We start from the raw sequence: 18,308 nt of genomic DNA on the forward strand, positions 1-18,308 counted from the left end.
CTTAATACTGATGCTTGCATTATCTTAATTGTAGGCATGGAAGAAAAACATTAAAATACCGTAGATACTCTAATTAGTAGGTAATATATTAATTTCATTTCAATTAATTAATTTGTCATTTTCTTAAATACCCCTTGACTTGTTATGCCAGTGAGGTTTTACAGTGTCCTCAGTGCTGTTTGTTGTTAATCCTTTTAACTAAGCAGGTGTCTTAAAAAGCAACATAACTAAGCTGATCAATACCGTATCAAAAGTGACACATGAGTCAAGAACAATCTAGACACATGTCTAACTGTATTGGACATAATTGCAGTAATCTCAAATCTTAAATTTAAACATTTGTATTTTCGGGGCTTTTGATTAGAAGTTCTTAACAATAGTCATTGTATTTTTTAAATTACCTTAAATCCAATTTAACAGATCAGTTAAAACAGTAGATTTTTCATACAGCTACATTTGTGACCATGTTTATGTAGTGACATGATTCAGGCGTTGATCCTTTGCCCTCTGGCCCATGCAGATATCATCCTGCCGTCTACCTCCAGATATTCTTGGCTTTTATGTACTAACTCTAATTGATGGGTGTTGCTATGGCCTCAAACACTCAGACATGAACCCTCTACGATTGTTCCGCATTTATTTAAACCCTTACACAAACATACAATCTCTATTGTTTCCCTTGTTAATCTGGACTTCCTGACATCCTGATAGGAGACTCATTTCATAAAGGCCGACAGGTGAATGAGGCCAGACTTTGTGGTGTGTGTGTGTGTGTGTGTGTGTGTGTGTGTGTGTGTGTGTGTGTGTGTGTGTGTGTGATATTTACTTGACCAAGAATCAGTTATCGCCTTAAGAAAACACACACCCCTTCATTGACTTTTTCCCTCCATTACTACAAGTGTAAACACACGTGCATACACACATCCATTCATATCATATAAGAACAGGATACATACTGTATGAAGCATTTAGGTACACAAACATTCAGACTTGCATCCACAGTTAAACATGCATAAACTCACACACATTTCACACCAAGTACATCAGAACATGGCAGCTACACGGAGAGATGCACAGAAAACTGATCAAACATACACACAAAGCCTTTTTTTTGCCAGGTACAGTTAACAGTTGACCGGCTTCACTTCCTCTTCAGTGGAGTTAAGCTTTCTGACACCAGCCTTGGGGAGAGGAGGCAGAACACACACACACACACACACACACACACACACACACACACACACACACACACACACACAGTCATTTCTCTACTCCACACACAGTTAGGAATGCCCAGACCTGCCTGGCCTTGCAAATCCCATAAGGCAAGTCGATCCCAAACTTTCCCAAACAGGCATGACGTACCCACTTCCCCATCACCAAACCCTGCGATAGATGTGGGAATGTGGTTGGAATCTGTCATGTGATCTGTAGGATAAAAACACACCTGTGCACACACACACACACACACACACACACACACACACACACACATATATTCTTTCAAAGGCTCATGGGAAACTTTTGAACCTTTAATGGCTGTTAAATCTCAGTTTTTCAGTCACTTTTATTATCATATAATTAAAAAGTATACATTTCTCATGATTACAAGAACTTCATTCAAGTCATTAGTGAGATGGTACAAGCGGCAGGTTTTAGGACGTCACAAAAGCATGCTATGACTCAGCTTTAATTTTATGGAGATGTCAGAATTTTCTTTTTCCCCTTACCAAGAAAATTTGTGTTCCAGACTTTTAGCATTGTCAATCTGTCAGTTTGAGTAAGTGGGTGAGTGGAGGATCTGGGTCATTAGCTGTCTGACACTTTGCGCAGGACTTTCTATGTAATGCAGCCTGTGTGGGTATGTGGGTCCATCAGTCTGGACTGGAACTACATGGCTGATGAGCTGACTCGGTGACACGCCACAAAGCAGAGTGAGCGAGCTTTCTTCGAGCAAAACCAAAAAGTCTGCAAAAACATTTCACTTGTGGTTCTTTTAAAAGTCGGGCTGCAAGTTTGTAGCCTCATCCAGTTATGCATTGGCATGTCCAGTTACTGCTTGGTGGCGTTGTAGTTCCCAGAGGCGAACTTTAATGGCTTGGTCAAGACATGCAATTTATTAGATGGATACCTCATCATGTCATTTTGTGTTACTAGAAGACATTTCAGCTGTTGGCAGGCATTGAACCTGTGGCCTTGCAGTTAAAGGAGTGTCTTTGGAACTTCAGTGACAACCTGTTATTACCATTATTATTATCCTGTTCATTTTTATGTCTTCATATGATTATTTAAATTAGCAGTGAAAAAACACTCAGCAGGAGACACACAGACCTCTTTCCTGTCATGCAATTCCCCTGCAGCACTGTTGTTTATCTGTATAGCAACCTTACTGAATGCATTATAAAATCAGTTTACCTCAGAGCTGTTGTACCCCCCCCCCCCCCCCACTCATTTTCCACCCTGTTTAAAGATAGCAGGTCAGATCGCCTCAGGCCCAAACTATGACCTGACCCACAGGTCAGCCAGCTAATAGCTCAGGCTACTTGATCCAGCAAGCTTTCTTTCACCCTCTCCCATCGATTTAAGTCTCTCTGTCACTGTTTTGCTGTCCATGTCAAATTCTGCCCAATTGATCCCATCCGTCTCTTTCTTGACTCTCCCATGTGACAGAGGGGAAGAGAACAAGAACGGGAAAGTTGAGAGCAGATCTCACCTTTACCTGACAACCTCTCTTATGAGAACATGAGAGAAAAGAGGAAGAGATAGAAGGCGGCAGAAAGGATAAACACACTTAACAAAGGCAGAAATGTGCTCCCAGGGGCAGTCTGCTGTTAAGCCCTATTTGCCCCTACTCGCAGACAGGCCCAGCATTGCTCAGGTTACAATTACAGGTCAGGTGTGTGCGTCAACAAACGAGAGCGTGAAAAGCAGCGCTAATCAGCGGCACAATGTACATTGCAAAGAGGTGTGTGTATGTGTCAGCGTGTGCCAGACCAGCTGTATGGCACAGTGCCGTCTCTGGAGCACAGCCCAGGCCTAATGTGCAAGCACAGGCCTCTTAGGAGACCACTGGGATGTTGTTTGGCTGCTTCATTGCCTCTCATAGAAATTGTGTTTTGTGTGTGTGTGTTGTACTGGAAAAAGTACTGTGGTGCCGGATTTAGGAAACTGCACTGTACCAGAGGGTTTCCAGAATTACTGCTCCATTATGAAGTGTTAGATATCATGTTTAATATTGTGAGCTTCTACAGATGTTACACTTGTGCACATAAATCATGACTGCACAATTTTCCAGCAGGTTTTGTGTCGACAAAATATTTAATATGGGACTTCGCGCATATGTAAGATATAGACCCCTGTTTTTGAAGAAGCTGTTGAGGGGGATGTATTGTTATGTTAACATTTAAGTTATGGCACTGTATTCCCTCAGTATTAGTTATGAGTTGAGACCTCGATGGACTGTGCATATAGAGCTCTTATTTCTCTGTCAGCAGTGACTAACAGCCATCCACCTTTACTCTTCTGTCACATGGACTGGTCGCCACTGAAGGGGAAGAAGTGTTTCTTGGCTGTCAGTCCTCCTTAGTGGCTGTTTATCTGACATGTCAAATAGATGAAGGGCTTGTGTACAGTCCAGAGGCACACACACTGTGGGTTGTTATTGACACATTATTACCCCAGCATTTCTCTTCTATGTTAATGTGAGATTAAAACATTCTTAATTTGGTCATGGGAAAGATGTTTCATGAGCGAGTGTGTGTGTGTGTGTGTGTGTGTGTGTGTGTGTATGTGTGTGTGTGTGTGTGTGTGTGTGTGTGTGTGTGTGTGTATATGTGTGTGCTGCAAATTGCCATTTCTCGGTTCTTCAAAGGCCTAGTTTAATGTTACGGATCAACTAAAGACTATTTTGAATTTTTTAAGTTATTACATTAACTGCCGCAGTAACAGTAAAAGCACTTTTTGTGAAATCAATTATCATCGAGTTTCTCATTGAGCTGGTTGTAATGTTTCAATCACAACCCTGTCCATATTCAACTCAAACACATTACATACCATGATAATTATTGTAAACTAGGGCTGGGTGATTATGGCAAAAATCAAAATCACGATTAATTGAACTTTTAACCTCGATTACGATTAATGAACAATTATCTCCACCTTTGATGAACAATTATGTATTTTCACAGTTTCTTTTGTTTTATATTTTACACTGCTGCCCTCACACAATATTTTGTGATATTTTTGCACATGAGTATCTTTAGGGAGTGAAAATAATGATGTTTTAAGGTGTGACGCTGTAGTTAATGTCTAGTTTAGGCACAAAACCCACTTTATTAGAACTATGAAAAGATCATGGTTTGGGTTAAAATGATCAAGATTCAAGAACTTTATTTGTCATTTGTGCTTGCACACATAGGAACTCTTGTGCGATCGTTTGTTCAGAGAGTCAAGTCAAGTTAAAAAGACACACAAGAAAGACACATAAATCTATAAAACATAAAACTGGAGACAAGTTTTCAAATTCCTTAAAGATATGCAACCTTTACTGTCATGGCAACAGTGAACACCACGATTAATTGACATGAGCAAGATTAAGACCATTAGAGTTACTAAATGTTGGTTGCCCAGCCCTATTGTAAACTATATCTCAAGATCTCAAACGTGTTATTTCCCCCAATACCGTAAGTAACAATTTAGGTTGATAAGAGCATCTTGAGGTTCAGCATCAGACTCAATAGCTGATTAAAGATAAACAGCAACATAAAAGTTTTGTCCACTCAAAGATGTGTTTGACCATCAATAGCCTATATTTGGGATGAAGGTTGAGAAAGCCAGTAAGGTTAGTTTTCCTGTAGTGCACTTTAATTTTAAGTTAAATATTTTACATTGTTTGCATTTTCAGACACCATGCATAAATCCATTAGCATCACATTTTACTTGCGAGCACATTTTCTATGTTTTGGGATGACCAGTTTGAATAAACAGCTGGTAACCAAACACCCTTGTTCACCATCTCCACCATAGGCCACTGCTGCATGGAAAATGATGGATTTCAGCTTTTATAAGAAGGCTATTTGAGGGTTAAAGTGTTTAAGTTGTCAACAGTTGGTGCGCTTAAGAACTGTGATAATGTGTTAAGTGTTCGCATGTTTGCGCTTGCAGTCACTTTCTCCTCTTCCTTTTTCTTGTGTGAAAGCAGAATACAATAACGCTCTGGTTGTCTGGGCTTGCTCACCGGAATGCCCTCTCAGCCTCACGCTCACTTCGTTTCCTTTCAACCCCCACCCCCCACCCCCCTCCTCCTTTGAGCAGCTACCTCCAGTGTGATTAGTGGGCGCTCAATGAGAAGTGCTCCTCTGTTTTCTTCTGCTTTAAGGGATGACGTATCGTCTTGAGGTGTTGTGTGCACATGTGCCTGCTTTCAGGGAGGAGAGCAGCAGAAGCTCCCAGCATGCTGTGTTTGGGTTTGCACAAACCTTATAGTGTTTCATTTTTACTTGTGTGACTTGCATCCCATGGACAATTTTCTGAATAGATTTTATGAAGAATTTATAAATAGATCTTCATTATTGGAGAGTTTTATTATGTATTTCATATTTATCTTTATGTCTTTATCTAAGCAATGGTTTTACTGGTCCAGCCCAGTTGAGATCAAATTGGGCTGTGTGTGGCCCTTGAACTAAAATGAGTTTGACACCCCTGATCTAGAGCATAATTTTCTCAGCTCATTATCATGTTAATCATGTGCTCTGAGTCCCTATGATCTATGTTTTTTATGACAGTATAGGTTGCAGACAATGAATTGTCTGTATTGACTTACGATTTGTGTGAATACAGAAAGTTAGCTTCTTAACATTGCTACTAGTCCCTGAGACATGTTCACTGGGCTGCATTTTAGAGCATGGAGAAGGTTTGTTGCTCAGTGCCACAGTTTGATTTGACTGTCTGTCATGTCAGGCTGCCCGTACATACACTGTTTCTACATGTTGGCCTCTGTTGTTTTGTTCCTCCATCTACACTTGCTTGTGCTGTTATTCTCATTGGGTTATTGTCACTCTCTTGCTTTGCCTTGCTTCTTAACTGCTCATTCCTCGACTTTTTCTTTTGCTGCTTTAAGTTGTGCTGGTGACAAGGCTCTATAGGGATGGCAACGGTCTGATGGTCAGTCGGTTCACCCTTCTACACTGAAATATCTCAACGACTGTGCATCCTTATTGGCGATCCCCTGACTTTTCTTATAGTGCAACCATGAGGTTGACATTTGTGTTTTATAGTAAAATATCTCAACAACTGTTGGATAGAGTGTCTTGAAATTTGGTACAGACAGTCATACCCCCCTCAGGAATAACTGTAAAAACGTAGTTTATCCCTTGACTTCTCAGATAGCATCACCATCAGGTCAAAATGTCTATTTGTTCATTTCTTTGACCAAAAATCTGCAAAACTCTTCAGATTCAGCAGTTTGAATGTTTGTGTTTTGTGCTAATTATCAAAGGTTAGCATGCTAACACACAAAACTAAGATGGTATGTGGCATATTATCTTGCACAGTTGTAAGACGCAAACCTGAGTGCGCTGCGTTAGTAGATCAGCTTGCACATTTTTTGCGGGTGATGTCAAGTTTGCACACGTTTTTACACACGCAGACCTTTAGTAAATCAGGCCCTTAGTCTTTTTTTCCACCTTTCTTGCTCTATCTTTAACACTCAGTTTCACCCTCCCTGACCACAGTCTTCATTGCTTCTGAATTAAATAGACACTAGTTTAGCATTATAGCAGTTTGACTCTGAGCAGCTTAGCACCGTTACAGTCCAAGTTAGTTTTTTCCCATGCAGGAGGAAACCTCAGGCAGCAGAGTTACTGCCAAATTATCCATTTTTTTCCTGAGAGCATCAAGTATACAAACATTTGATACAGTTGTCATAATGCTAGCACAGATGAAGCCGCTCCTCCTGCATTTTATCCAATCTTGTAAGGTTAATGTTGTGTGAAAGTGACTTCCAAAAAACTAACACTGCTTCTCTTATCCACCCTTAAACAGCTCTAATATCTTCAATTACTTTCTGTAAGGATTTTGAAATGTAAACATTTTTGTGACAGCTTTCTTTGTATTGAGTGTTCACTATTAAGTTAGTAAAGAACAAATCTAATGTAGTATGAGAGACATTTTGTCATCATGTCTGGTTTACTACAGGCCCCATAACTGATTAGGTCAGGTTCATGTTCAGGTCAGGCCGCTACTCAGCTGACCAGAGATCATTTGTGAAGGAACGGCAATGTGTGATGGTGAGCGCATAGAGTGTTTTTGTAGTTTGCACAACTCCGACTAAGTGATACGTCTTCTCTGATAAATCAGCTGATCTGGTAACATCTGTTTCAGAAGTTGCATTCTCCCAGTTGTGTTGGATACATATTAAACAACATTTAGGAAAATATAAGTATCAGATGAGAGTCGGTATCTGCAGATACTCAATATTGAAGTACTCTGATCACTATCTGGTTAGGACATTCCTAGCTATGTTAAAATGAAGATGACATTTCTCATTACCAGTTGTGATGCACTCATGCTGTAACACAAGCTGCAATCAGATGAAGTTGACTGAAATAGTGAGTCTGGGTAAAAACAGGAAAGAAAAAAGTAAACTGAGGAAATGAGAAAAATGAGCTGTGTTTTAGATGACAAGCAAATCAGGAGGTAATGAGTGAAATGGTGATAAGGAAATAAAAACGTGAGGGAGGATGTAGAGTAATTTTTCAGTCTCCTTAGAGAGCGAATGAGAAAGCAAGTGTGGGAAAAAGGAAAGAGACGGTGGTGTGTGATGGGAGGGGGAACCATAGGGCTTCTGTTCACATGTTTCTAGTGCAGTGAGGCCACCAGGGACCCATTCGCACTGATCCTCTTGTCATTCTCACAGACACACACACACACACACAAAAAGGTCTGACATCAGGTGCTGCTTGGGATGAGGTAATAGGAAAACCATACACTCCTTCCCTGCAGTATTTTTTGAAAAAATGCACCATTTGAATTATTTTTGTCTAGTTAAACCCATCCAAAGTTTAGATGGGTTTACCTTTGTAGCCTTGTTGTCATTTTTAAGAAAGGCAAAAATATAAAACGTACCATTGTTGCTACGTACCATTGTCAAAGTGATGCACAGTGACACTAATAAATAAACCAAAATTAATTCCTTGGGTGCTCAGAATTTCACAATGTAAGGCAGGCTCTCACATACTGTTTGTGTTGGCAGTTAACGTGTTTAAGGATTTCATTTTTAGGTTTTCATTTCATTTCAGCAAATTTTTAAGAATAAAAAAAATCAGTGTCACCTTTTAAGTGTACAGCCGAGAATAACAGCATGAAAGTCACTGATGAAAGAGAGTAAAGTGTGTGTGTCATTATCTCAATCGATTTATTGGATCTCATCCCTTCAATGTTGATGAAATTCTCTGTCATCTTGTCCTCTTGTTAGCCTTATATTTGTAAGTAAAACACCTGTAGTCCAGTGACTCCAGCCTTTGGGCCTGAACAGACTTTCTCTCAAAGCTCAAAGGAATTCCAGGTGTGTTTCTTCTCAGTGTTGTATAATTGTGAAGGTGTGAAGGGTCCAGAACAGCTGGAGGTATGCATTACCCCAAGGGGAGGAAAAGGAGAGCTGGACTGTTTAATCTCCGTTGACTTATTTTTATCGAATCGTTTGGGGTCAGCGCCATGTCAAGAAGGGACTGAGACAAAGTGATTAAAAAGTCATTCTTTATATTTCATTCTTGTTATAAGGAAGGTTGGGTTGGTATTTCCGTTTTCATGGCTGCAGGATTTTTGTGTGTGTTTGGCACCTGCTGAGACGCAGCTGTGTGTGAATCTAGTGTTTGTAAATTTGGGAGTGAGTACATTTCCTTGTATGCACTCACACCTGTGGCTGATTCAGCAGAGGGGTGGTTCTCTGAGGGATTATAACAGGACCTCCGTTTAAACTGGGCTTGTCATCCTCACATCCCCAGGCTTATGTGGCTACTGAAGATTGATTGCCACTTAGCCTCAGCACAGAGCTCCATTTGAGTGCAAAAGGTGAGTCTTGAAAAACTTAAGACATCTGACCTGCTGTGATTTACACCATGAGTCATAAGTGAACTTACCGTGTAAGACCTGTTCATTTTTAGAAAAGGAAGTAATGGTGACAGTTTACTGCTGTATTTGGTTGAGAAATTTCAGTTTGACTGTTTCCTCCTGTTGTATTAGTATCTGCTCTATCAGTTAAATCCATCAAGCCTAGAGCTAAATCCACAATCTCCCAAATTGTGTCACTGCCAGCTCCATCTTTACAACCCCTGCACTAAAAATCTTTTATGTCTGGCCCTTCAAAGGCACAGGCAATGCTTGTCAATAAAACCTACACCCCAAAGACCACAAACAGTCATCACCTGGTTCTTTCAAAGGATTTTTCTCAGCATTTTGCTGTTTTTGTTTTGTCTGCCCTCTGGCTGACCCCAAGCTTTGACCTGTTCAGACCCACGTACGTCTCTCCCCAGGTTGAGCTTTTCTCTCACAGGCATCTGTTTTCTAGATAAGAGCAGCGAGTGTGCAGGCTGATTCATTGCTCTGTCACTGACACAGCGCTTGGTCCGTCGACATTCCCGCTCTCCCTGTGTCCATGTCTCTTATGGCCCACTTTTTATAGCGTGACAATCCAGATTTAGTGACAAATCAAGCAGCATGCTGAGGGAAAAAAAGCCTTTTCTGTTTGTTACATTAAGAGATCAGCTTTCAAAGAAGGAAACGGCAGAGCGTTCAACAGTTCAGAGTCCCACCTACACTGTGACCTTGGCAGTCAGGAGATACAGAAAGTTTCTTCATGAATGATGACAGGTTGGGACGGGAACCAAACACTTTCTCTCTGGTGACCATGCTGTGAACTGCTGCTCTGTTACAGGTAGAAAACTTCAGAGCCGTATGCTATAGTAGCCTCAACCTTGGCGCCACACTCAGTCGTTGAAATCTTTCTGTTGCCACTTTTTCATAACAGCCACCTTTTCTTGAAGCTTTCTTCCCTTTCACATCCAGCAAAGAAGAGTGGCCATCTTCCATAGGAAGAGGATTAGTATATTTTCTCTGGCTCACAGTAAGTTGCGGGCCTCCCTGTCCTCTCCCTCTCATCTTTTTCTCTCCTCTGTGTTGGCTACTTGTCCAGCAGGGCCGCACAGTTTCACAGTCTAATTACAGGTCAATTAAAGGCTTTCTGGCTCAGCTCTCCTTCTGCCAGCGTTTCGGCCGCAGCAGGCTTAGGGGACTCTACAGAGTGAGAGTGAATGAGATATCATTTCATGTGGAGATCAGCCGAGAGAAGGCCTTGAAAGAGGGGATTGGGGGGAAAGGCTTTCCTCTCTTTCTCTCAACGGGCGAGAGTCCCTCCACCCTCTGCAACCCACACAACACCCAGCATCTTAAAGAAGGGGCCTCTGGGATAGAGGCCAGAGGATTATGGGAATATTCATGACCAGATAAAGGGGTGAGCGGCTGAATGACTGTGTTTTGCGGCTGATCTCTTAGGTAAACAGGAGCCTAAATGGAGTTTTAGATCGCTACTCCCACTGCTCATGAGGATCAGGCAGTGGTGACTCTGTCCACTGTTTTTTGTTGCATTTCCACAGGACGGTGAAAAGAAAGCCTTGTTTTGGCCTTTTCTTCCTCTTGCTGGTGGCAAACAGATGGTGCTGGGGGAAATAAATATCAGTTTCTCACAGTTTTTATCCACAGAATATTGGCTTTTCTAAAAGACGCCATTCACCATCACCCGTGGCCTCCTGGGCTCCTGAAAGCTGCTGAGGGCTCATTTTAAAGTCATTAAGCATCCCGCTGTAAGGGATTGGGTGATTGATTTAGCTGTTCTGATCTTTGCCATCTCCAAAGTGTTACGGTGGAACTCTAGTTTTGCAGGTAGTCAGGATAATGCAATCAGAAGAGATGGCTGCACGTTATCAATATTGTGACACAAAGAGGACCAACAAGGTTCTACCAGTGTTTGGGGGCACCTGAAAGCTGCTCGGATTCACATGGCTCATTCCAAATACTTCTACACTATGCTTGAAACTCTTCAGCAGCGTAAGAGTCAGATACACCTTCTTCAGGAGCTGGTGGAGGAGAGATGAACATTAACATCACTATGAATATTCCGGATGTGTAAATAAGCAACTTGCTAACAAGTTTGTGGCAACTTAAAAGACATTATTAATCTTATTGTCAACAAATCTCATGTGCAGAGCCAAACCAGCAATGGACACATCCTACTCACAAGCCAGTGTGTCCAAAGCCTGATCATATTCCTCTGTGCCTTAGACCTAAAGTTAAGGAAAACTTTGCTGATTTTTCAACCATAATTACAGTGTGGGTAGGAATATGTTCCTTCCATGTTGCCCGCACCAAGATCTCCCCTTTTGCCAGGTAACCTAAAACACATCATCTGCCATCTGCCTTAGACTACAAACTTCATGTCAGCAGTGCTACTCTCAAGAACGGAAAAGAGTGGGTTTCGCAAAACACTACTTTGCCATGCTACACTAACAATAGGGAACAGTAGACACAAAATATCATACTACTAAATACTTCAAATTATCAATATATTTGGAAGAAAACTAGTTTCATGATACAAGGCAGAGTGTCACACTGTTGAATCAGACAAAACAGATTCTGGAAGTGAAAGCGACCATGGGACCGGAGCAACAGCTAAGTTTGCCTAACCCTAACCCTAACACAAAAAACAACAAGCTTTAAAATATAAACTTGGAGCATAGATGTGGCCCCACTATTATAGCTTATGAGGCCAAATATAGTGCACATTGATATTTTTGTGCTTTGTTCCTCTAGAGGAAAGGATTAATGATGGGTTTCCGTTGCCTCGACGGCAGGTGTTGGGGAAGAAAAGAATGATTTTCATCCTTTCATCAGAAGCTTTCTCAGCCAATCACAGGATTCGAACCTGCATCTTTACTTGTCACAAACCCCCACTTCTACTGCTACCCCAAGTGATCTAGCAAAGCTTGTAGTCTCTGCTCGACAGTTGGCAGGATCCTAGATGTTTGACCCTAGTTAAACAGTCTGCATTTGAAACACTGAGGCTCCACTGAGCACCTTTATCGTCAGCCACATCTAAACCCAGTTAAGCTTTGAAGCTTGAGCCAGGGGATTTCCCATGTTTTGATGATTCGACAGTCAGTGCCCTCCTTTCTTCACACCAACCTAAACGCCACCTCCACTCTCTTTTTCATCAGGTCGGACAGATGTTTGTAATCCTGCTCTGATTGGTTTGGATTGAGTTATGTTGTCCTGTGGTCAGGGCACACAGCCCACGCGGCTTACTATGTCAGTTGCCTTTGAGCTGTGCCCTGCAGTGAGCTGCGTGCTGGAATGGCGTACCGCAGGGTTATGTTTCATTCAACCCCACACCTGCTGCACTGACTTGTCAGTGTGCCCCTCTACAGGCCTCTTTAATGCCTCCATTAGGTGTTGTAATCTCCTCCTAACGCCCTGCCATTTTGCCTGAGTGTGTTAACAGATTATCAAAGGCTGGGGAATTTTTTTTTTTTCCTTTTTTGCCACTGCCAGCGGTGTGTGTGTGTGTGTGTGTGTGTGTGTGTAGGAAGGTTAAAAGAAGCGGAGGTGGCATGACTGTACAGCTCCCGCTGGTGTTCAGGACTTTGGGGTGGTTGTGTTCGAGTGCCTTTCAGGGCCTAACTTTTCTGTCCATCAATTAGCTTTTCTCATTTCTGTTAATCAGTGTGTAGATGGGTGTGTGTGTCAGCTCTTCTCATGTCATCCAGCACTTCTCAGCTCTGCTAGTGTTTCAGGACGTGTGCGGGGGTGTGCCTGCATCTCTCCTAACAACCATGTGCTTTTCATCCATCAGGAAAGGGATACCTCAGCAGCCGTGCTCCCATCAAAGGGGCTGCACACAAGCCCCCAAGTATGATATTTAGTTTCAGTCTAAAGCACGCACGCAGTTATCACCTTTGTGCCGACCTGAAATGGACACTTAGGATATTGTAGCTCTGAGGTCCAAACCATAACGATTCATCTCCCCGATGCACAAGTCTTTTTAAAGCTGTGTTTACATGGGGCCTTCTTATAGGAAAACAATCAACAATAGGTTGCCTATGGATCTCGTGTGGCTGATTGATCAAGATAGAGCAGTGCTAGTTTGTTCTTCAGAGCTGGTGTTTGAGTTTGTGCTTGGGAGAGATCCAGACAGATTAGCAAAGGGTGACAGGGAAGCTGAGAGCGAGCCAGGCCTAGAGGTGCAGCTGGCATTGCGAGCCGTGGCTTCCTTTTCTCCGAATTGGCCCACAGACTTCCTTCAGCCACTGTTTAATCAGCGACTAAGACTGCTTTAGATGGCTTGCTCATCTCGTGTGACAGTACATGTTGGGTGGAAGGATTGCTCGTCTTATGCGGTCTCTGGACAATAGTGTGTAATCATGAGAAGTGACTGACTGTTTTTCCAGTAGATTCCCCACTTTTATGTGAAATGTTGTTGTTATGGTATCTCCCTCTGTCCATTAGCAATGTGCCCGGAAGGTACATACCATGTAAAAGGGGGAGGGTGAGAGCTTTGATGTGGTCTATGCTAACTGGGAAAAGGGTGCACAAGCCTTCATCATCACATGTGTGAAGGTGGTCTGCCTTGAGGTTTGGCTGTCACTGTCAGAGGGGACCATCTGGTGTTTTCATTGAAAAAACCTGCAGAAATACACTGCAGGGATTACAATTGTGTTTAATATTTTACTCTGTTTACAGGCAAAAGATTTATAACCAGGTACATGTCCTGATGTAAGTTAATTTAGTAGGTTTTTTCCCCCCAGTGTTTCATTTTCATGAAGCGATAAGGAAAAAAATGTGACCCAAAAATCACTGCTCACATTTCAGTGTCCAACAGTCCAGAGATATTAACTTTACAATCATAGAACAAAGAAAGTAGGCAAATCTTCTTAGCATCTTCTTTTCTTGAAAATTACTAAATCAATTGGAATTCTTGCAAATTATCTGTTGATATGATTTGAGATCTAGGATTATTTTTTGATTAATGTTTGTGTATGTATTGTTTAATTAATCAATATTCTTTATGTGCTTCCTTGCAGAAAAAGTTCGTGAGATCCAGGAGAAACTTGAAGCCTTCATAGAAGCTCTTCATAAGGAGAAATAAGAGAAGCAGGTATTTGGCACTGTATAGTGGTGAAGTGATCATCAGTGTTACAACAAAGCAAAAGCAACTGCATCACTGTAAATCCAAAAAAAAAAAAAAAACCTCAAAGTGACTCAATGTGTGCTGCGTTTTATCTGATATGTTTTTCCTCCTCCATTCTTCTTTACAGAACCTCTGAAAGTAAATATGTGGATCACAGCAGAGAAATGCACTGAACAAAGACAACTAAATCTGTATATGACTGTCATCACCCCCTGGTCCTGCCCCACCACTCACCTGATTTTAATACCTACGGCTTGGCTCCTTGTCGCCCTTGGACGCTGATGGAAAGATGGACCGAATCAGAAGGGTAAAGCGGAGGAACAGTTTTCAGGCTTTCTCTTGGATTTTCTATTTTTATTTTTTTATGTTAGTTTTTTTTTTTTTCTTCTTCTTCTTCTTCTTGCAAACTGTCCCGATTTTGTGAGGGGGACTTCTGCACAGGAACCCAAACACAGTCACATCAGGATTAAAATGAGAAGCTCACACAGCGTTGTCATCTGACAACTCATTTTTTAATAAATGAGGATTGTGTACATGTCAATCTCCTCAGTTGTTTTTTTTTTCTCTTTTTTTCTCTTTTCTTTGTTTTTTTTTTGGTCATGATCATACAAGTGTGTGTGTGTGTGTGTGTGTGTGTGTGTTCATTGAACTGTGCACACAGACACTATCGGCACTGTTCCTGACAGGTGTGAAAAGCCTTGAGTTTCATACCAATGTCTCACCTGGTGCTTGTAAAATCTGCCATGTTACCCTCACTGTTAGAATTTCACTCGCCTCACTGAACTCTATTTAACATTGGTTCTTCTTAGTTGCACTTAAGATTCAAAGCACTTACGTTATCCCTCCAAGCTGCAGCTGCATTCTGCATTTAATGTACATGTACCCCTTAATGAGACTGTGTGTAGTTTCAGCAGATATTCTCACCTTAATTCATTATAAAAACAGTAAGTGACTCTGGTTCAGTATTCAGCTTCAACACTCTCCCTCGTATCACTAATAGGCTCTGAACCAGGTTTTGGAAAGAATATAATGCTTAGATTTATTTCTTATTAAATTTGAGGTTTGTTGGGGTTTATCTGACAAAATACTGCACGTAATTACCCAGTCATTTCTCTAACTCACCCTTTATTTTCTGTGAATTTGGGTTTAATGTGCATTTCCAATAACACATAGGACTTTATGTGCATTAACGTTTCATCTCTGCTCTCCATGTTTCAACTGACAGATAATTATACAAATTATACAGTGTCTCTCTTAATAAGTTGAAAGTGTAATAAGACACAAGTTAATTATGCTCCTGGATAATTTAGTGCTGCAGTTCTTTTAACTGATGATGGTAGTTATTAGGTTTAAGGCATTATTAGTCAACATTAGGTAAAAATCCTTGCCATTTATTATAATAACAGTTCTAAATATATGATCAACCAAATTAATAACCTTTCATTCTATTTTGATAATCTATTACAGTATCTGTCAGTTGATACACGTCTTTACTTTACACCTGAACACAGTAGCAGGCAGTTCATATTCATGTGTTTCCATCCGGTTTTATGGCATTTTTGGCAGGACAGGCTCTTCTTTATTTATTTACTTGTGGTGACGCAGCACAGACCCACTCATACTAATCCACTTCCCCTCTTCTTCTTCTTCGTGTGTTTGTATCAACATTAAGATCTTGGGCTTCTGTCAGGGGTGAGATCAAAAAAACAAATACAAGGAAAGTAGTTACCTCACTCTGTAAATTAACAGGCATTGAAAGAAGTTAACAATCTAACATGCTGTTAGGTGACGTTAAACCGAAACTTGCGCTTTTCTGAACTCAGTTCTTCTTCTACCAGTCACTTTCCAGTGCCAGATGTTTCCCTGTCACGTGCTTTCCTCCTCGATATCTTAAATTGGCTTTCAGAATTACACTTTCACCTCCACGATTTAGACCATTCTGGTTCTTCTCATCACCCATGTAGACATCCACTCATTCTTCCTAGCGTAAAAACTGTCTGATATTTGACTGAAGGGGTGCGAGAGACTGTGTTTACCCCATTCATTCATTCATTCATATGTGTATATGGGTATATATAAATAATATGCCGCGCATTCTTGTACAGTTAAAATGAATGGTATGTCATGGAGCTACTATCATGTACAGCACATTTAAGCAGAGTGAGCCACTTGTGTAACAGAAAATCGGTGAGTTGGTTCAAAAAAATGTTTTATGTTGTAGAAGTAATGTTTGCATGGTGTACCCCATCGAATGTGCTTTATTTATTAAATTTGTGTTTAAAAGAGAAAGTGAAAATAAAAATTGACATAAATAAAAATGACCTTTTTCATGACGTGTCAACCTCTTCAGTCAGTGCTATCGCAACCCCCCACCACACAGAGTTGCTGTCAGTTCACCGCTTTGATCCTGATTGAGATATAACAATTATTGGAGGTAATTACATTTTTGTACATTCATGGTTCCCTGAGGATCAATCCTACTGACTTTTAAGTAGCACCAGCATGGAGTTTTCTTTCTTTAATTTCTCGTATCTCAATAATGGATTGTCACTAAATTTGACACAGATGACCATGTTCCACAATGGAGATGATGATCCCTTGATTTTTCGTCAACTTCAATACTTTGGTATATGACCAAATAAGCAAATGTTAGATAACACACTAAACTAGGACAGTGAAAATGAAAAAGATTACATCTGCTACTCATCAGCATGTACTGTAGTTATGTCACTGTGACCATGTTGCCATGGTTATCAGTTTAAAGCACTGATGTGTATAAGCACAGTCTCAGAGTTGCAACCTTAAACAGACCAAATGTCCATTTACTCAAATCTTCACAGCCTGCAAGAGACTCAAGAAGAGAAAATACTTGACACAAACATTTCAATAATTATTTCACTCATCCTTGAAGAGTTGTGTTGCATATGCATGTGTTTCCATTACATAGTCTGCTGTTATCCCACAGCTGGTTGCTCCTGCTGGATGCAGTGACCTGTATGCTGATGTGCTGAGGCCTCTGCTCCAGGTCTGGGCAAACCCTCAGAGTATTTAACTCTGCAATTATCTCATCCCAAATCAGGCTGAAGACACGCTGCAGCCTGAGGCAAACAGGCAGCCAAGGGCCTGACTGATTAATAAGTCAGAGTCCAGAGGTCCTCCACTCCTAGGCATCTTCTCCTCTTTCACAAGAGGCTGGTTGTTAGCACATCTCCTCATTGCTCAGAGGGCAGCACGGAGGAGAGGGATGGATGTAAGGAGGGGGGCCAGGGCTCCTCCTCACCACCATCACCTGAGGCTTTACACAGATTTAACTGCCTCACATCAACTTGCTGTTTTTGTGCAGCTATTATATTCCCCTGTTTTCTCAAAAACAAGGGGAAAGGAGTGAAAAACGCCTAATGACTTTGTAGCAGCCATGAAAAGAAAGGGGGAAAAGTCAACCTCTAGCAGAATGCCTTTGTGTCATCAGATAGCCACGTTCTGGAAGGAGGGAGGCCGACCGGGACACACTATACGCCATTAGCATCTGCAAAGGCCGTCACGTTGACTAATAGCCAGTGCCACAACAGCACAGTGGTTCAGTTTGTGTTTTCCCTCAATCCCCTTTATGCTGGTGACACAAAAGCAGCCGGGCCAGACCTGTCAAATGTGCCACAGCAGCAGACGTGCACAAAGCTTCATTTCTAGTCTTTTTTAAGAAAAAGAAAGGGCCAATCTTGTTGTTTCATTTTTTTTAATCCCCCACCTCATCACACAGACACATTCTGGGTCTTTTGGCAGGGGGTGTGGACGGTTGGTGTATGATGAAAACCTTGAATAAGTCTTGGTAAAAGGCAATGAATTGTGGGGATGGGCGTTTTTTGGCAGTAGCAGCAGTGTCAGCATTTGTTTGCCTTCTTGTTGGTGATGCTGGCTTTGTTCTCGTCTTTCTGACTCCTCTGTTATGGACCTCCTGGTTGAAGTTGTGGGAGAAGCAAAAAATTCTGGCAACCAGATTAATGCACACAGCTGTCCATTTATGGGATCCTGGCTTGCACTGCTTAGCAGCTTTGAACCATCCTCAGGTGGACAT

The 18,308-nt window shown here is 41.4% G+C and overlaps 1 protein-coding gene across 4 annotated transcripts in view; it reads left to right on the plus strand.

The window, feature by feature from the left end:
- opa1 (OPA1 mitochondrial dynamin like GTPase) overlaps positions 1 to 16,563 on the plus strand; it is a 38,549-nt gene extending 21,986 nt beyond the window's left edge. For all 4 annotated transcript variants that reach the window (XM_053322016.1, XM_053322018.1, XM_053322017.1 and 1 more), the window contains 2 exons: positions 14,130 to 14,203; positions 14,364 to 16,563. In XM_053322016.1, the coding sequence (XP_053177991.1) occupies positions 14,130 to 14,194 (65 nt within the window). In that variant the 3' untranslated portion in view covers positions 14,195 to 14,203; positions 14,364 to 16,563. The remainder of the gene's footprint in view (positions 1 to 14,129; positions 14,204 to 14,363) is intronic.
- Positions 16,564 to 18,308: the final 1,745 nt, after the last annotated feature.

The sequence above is a fragment of the Scomber japonicus genome, chromosome 7, assembly GCF_027409825.1.
Source record: "Scomber japonicus isolate fScoJap1 chromosome 7, fScoJap1.pri, whole genome shotgun sequence".
Classification (NCBI taxonomy): domain Eukaryota; kingdom Metazoa; phylum Chordata; class Actinopteri; order Scombriformes; family Scombridae; genus Scomber; species Scomber japonicus.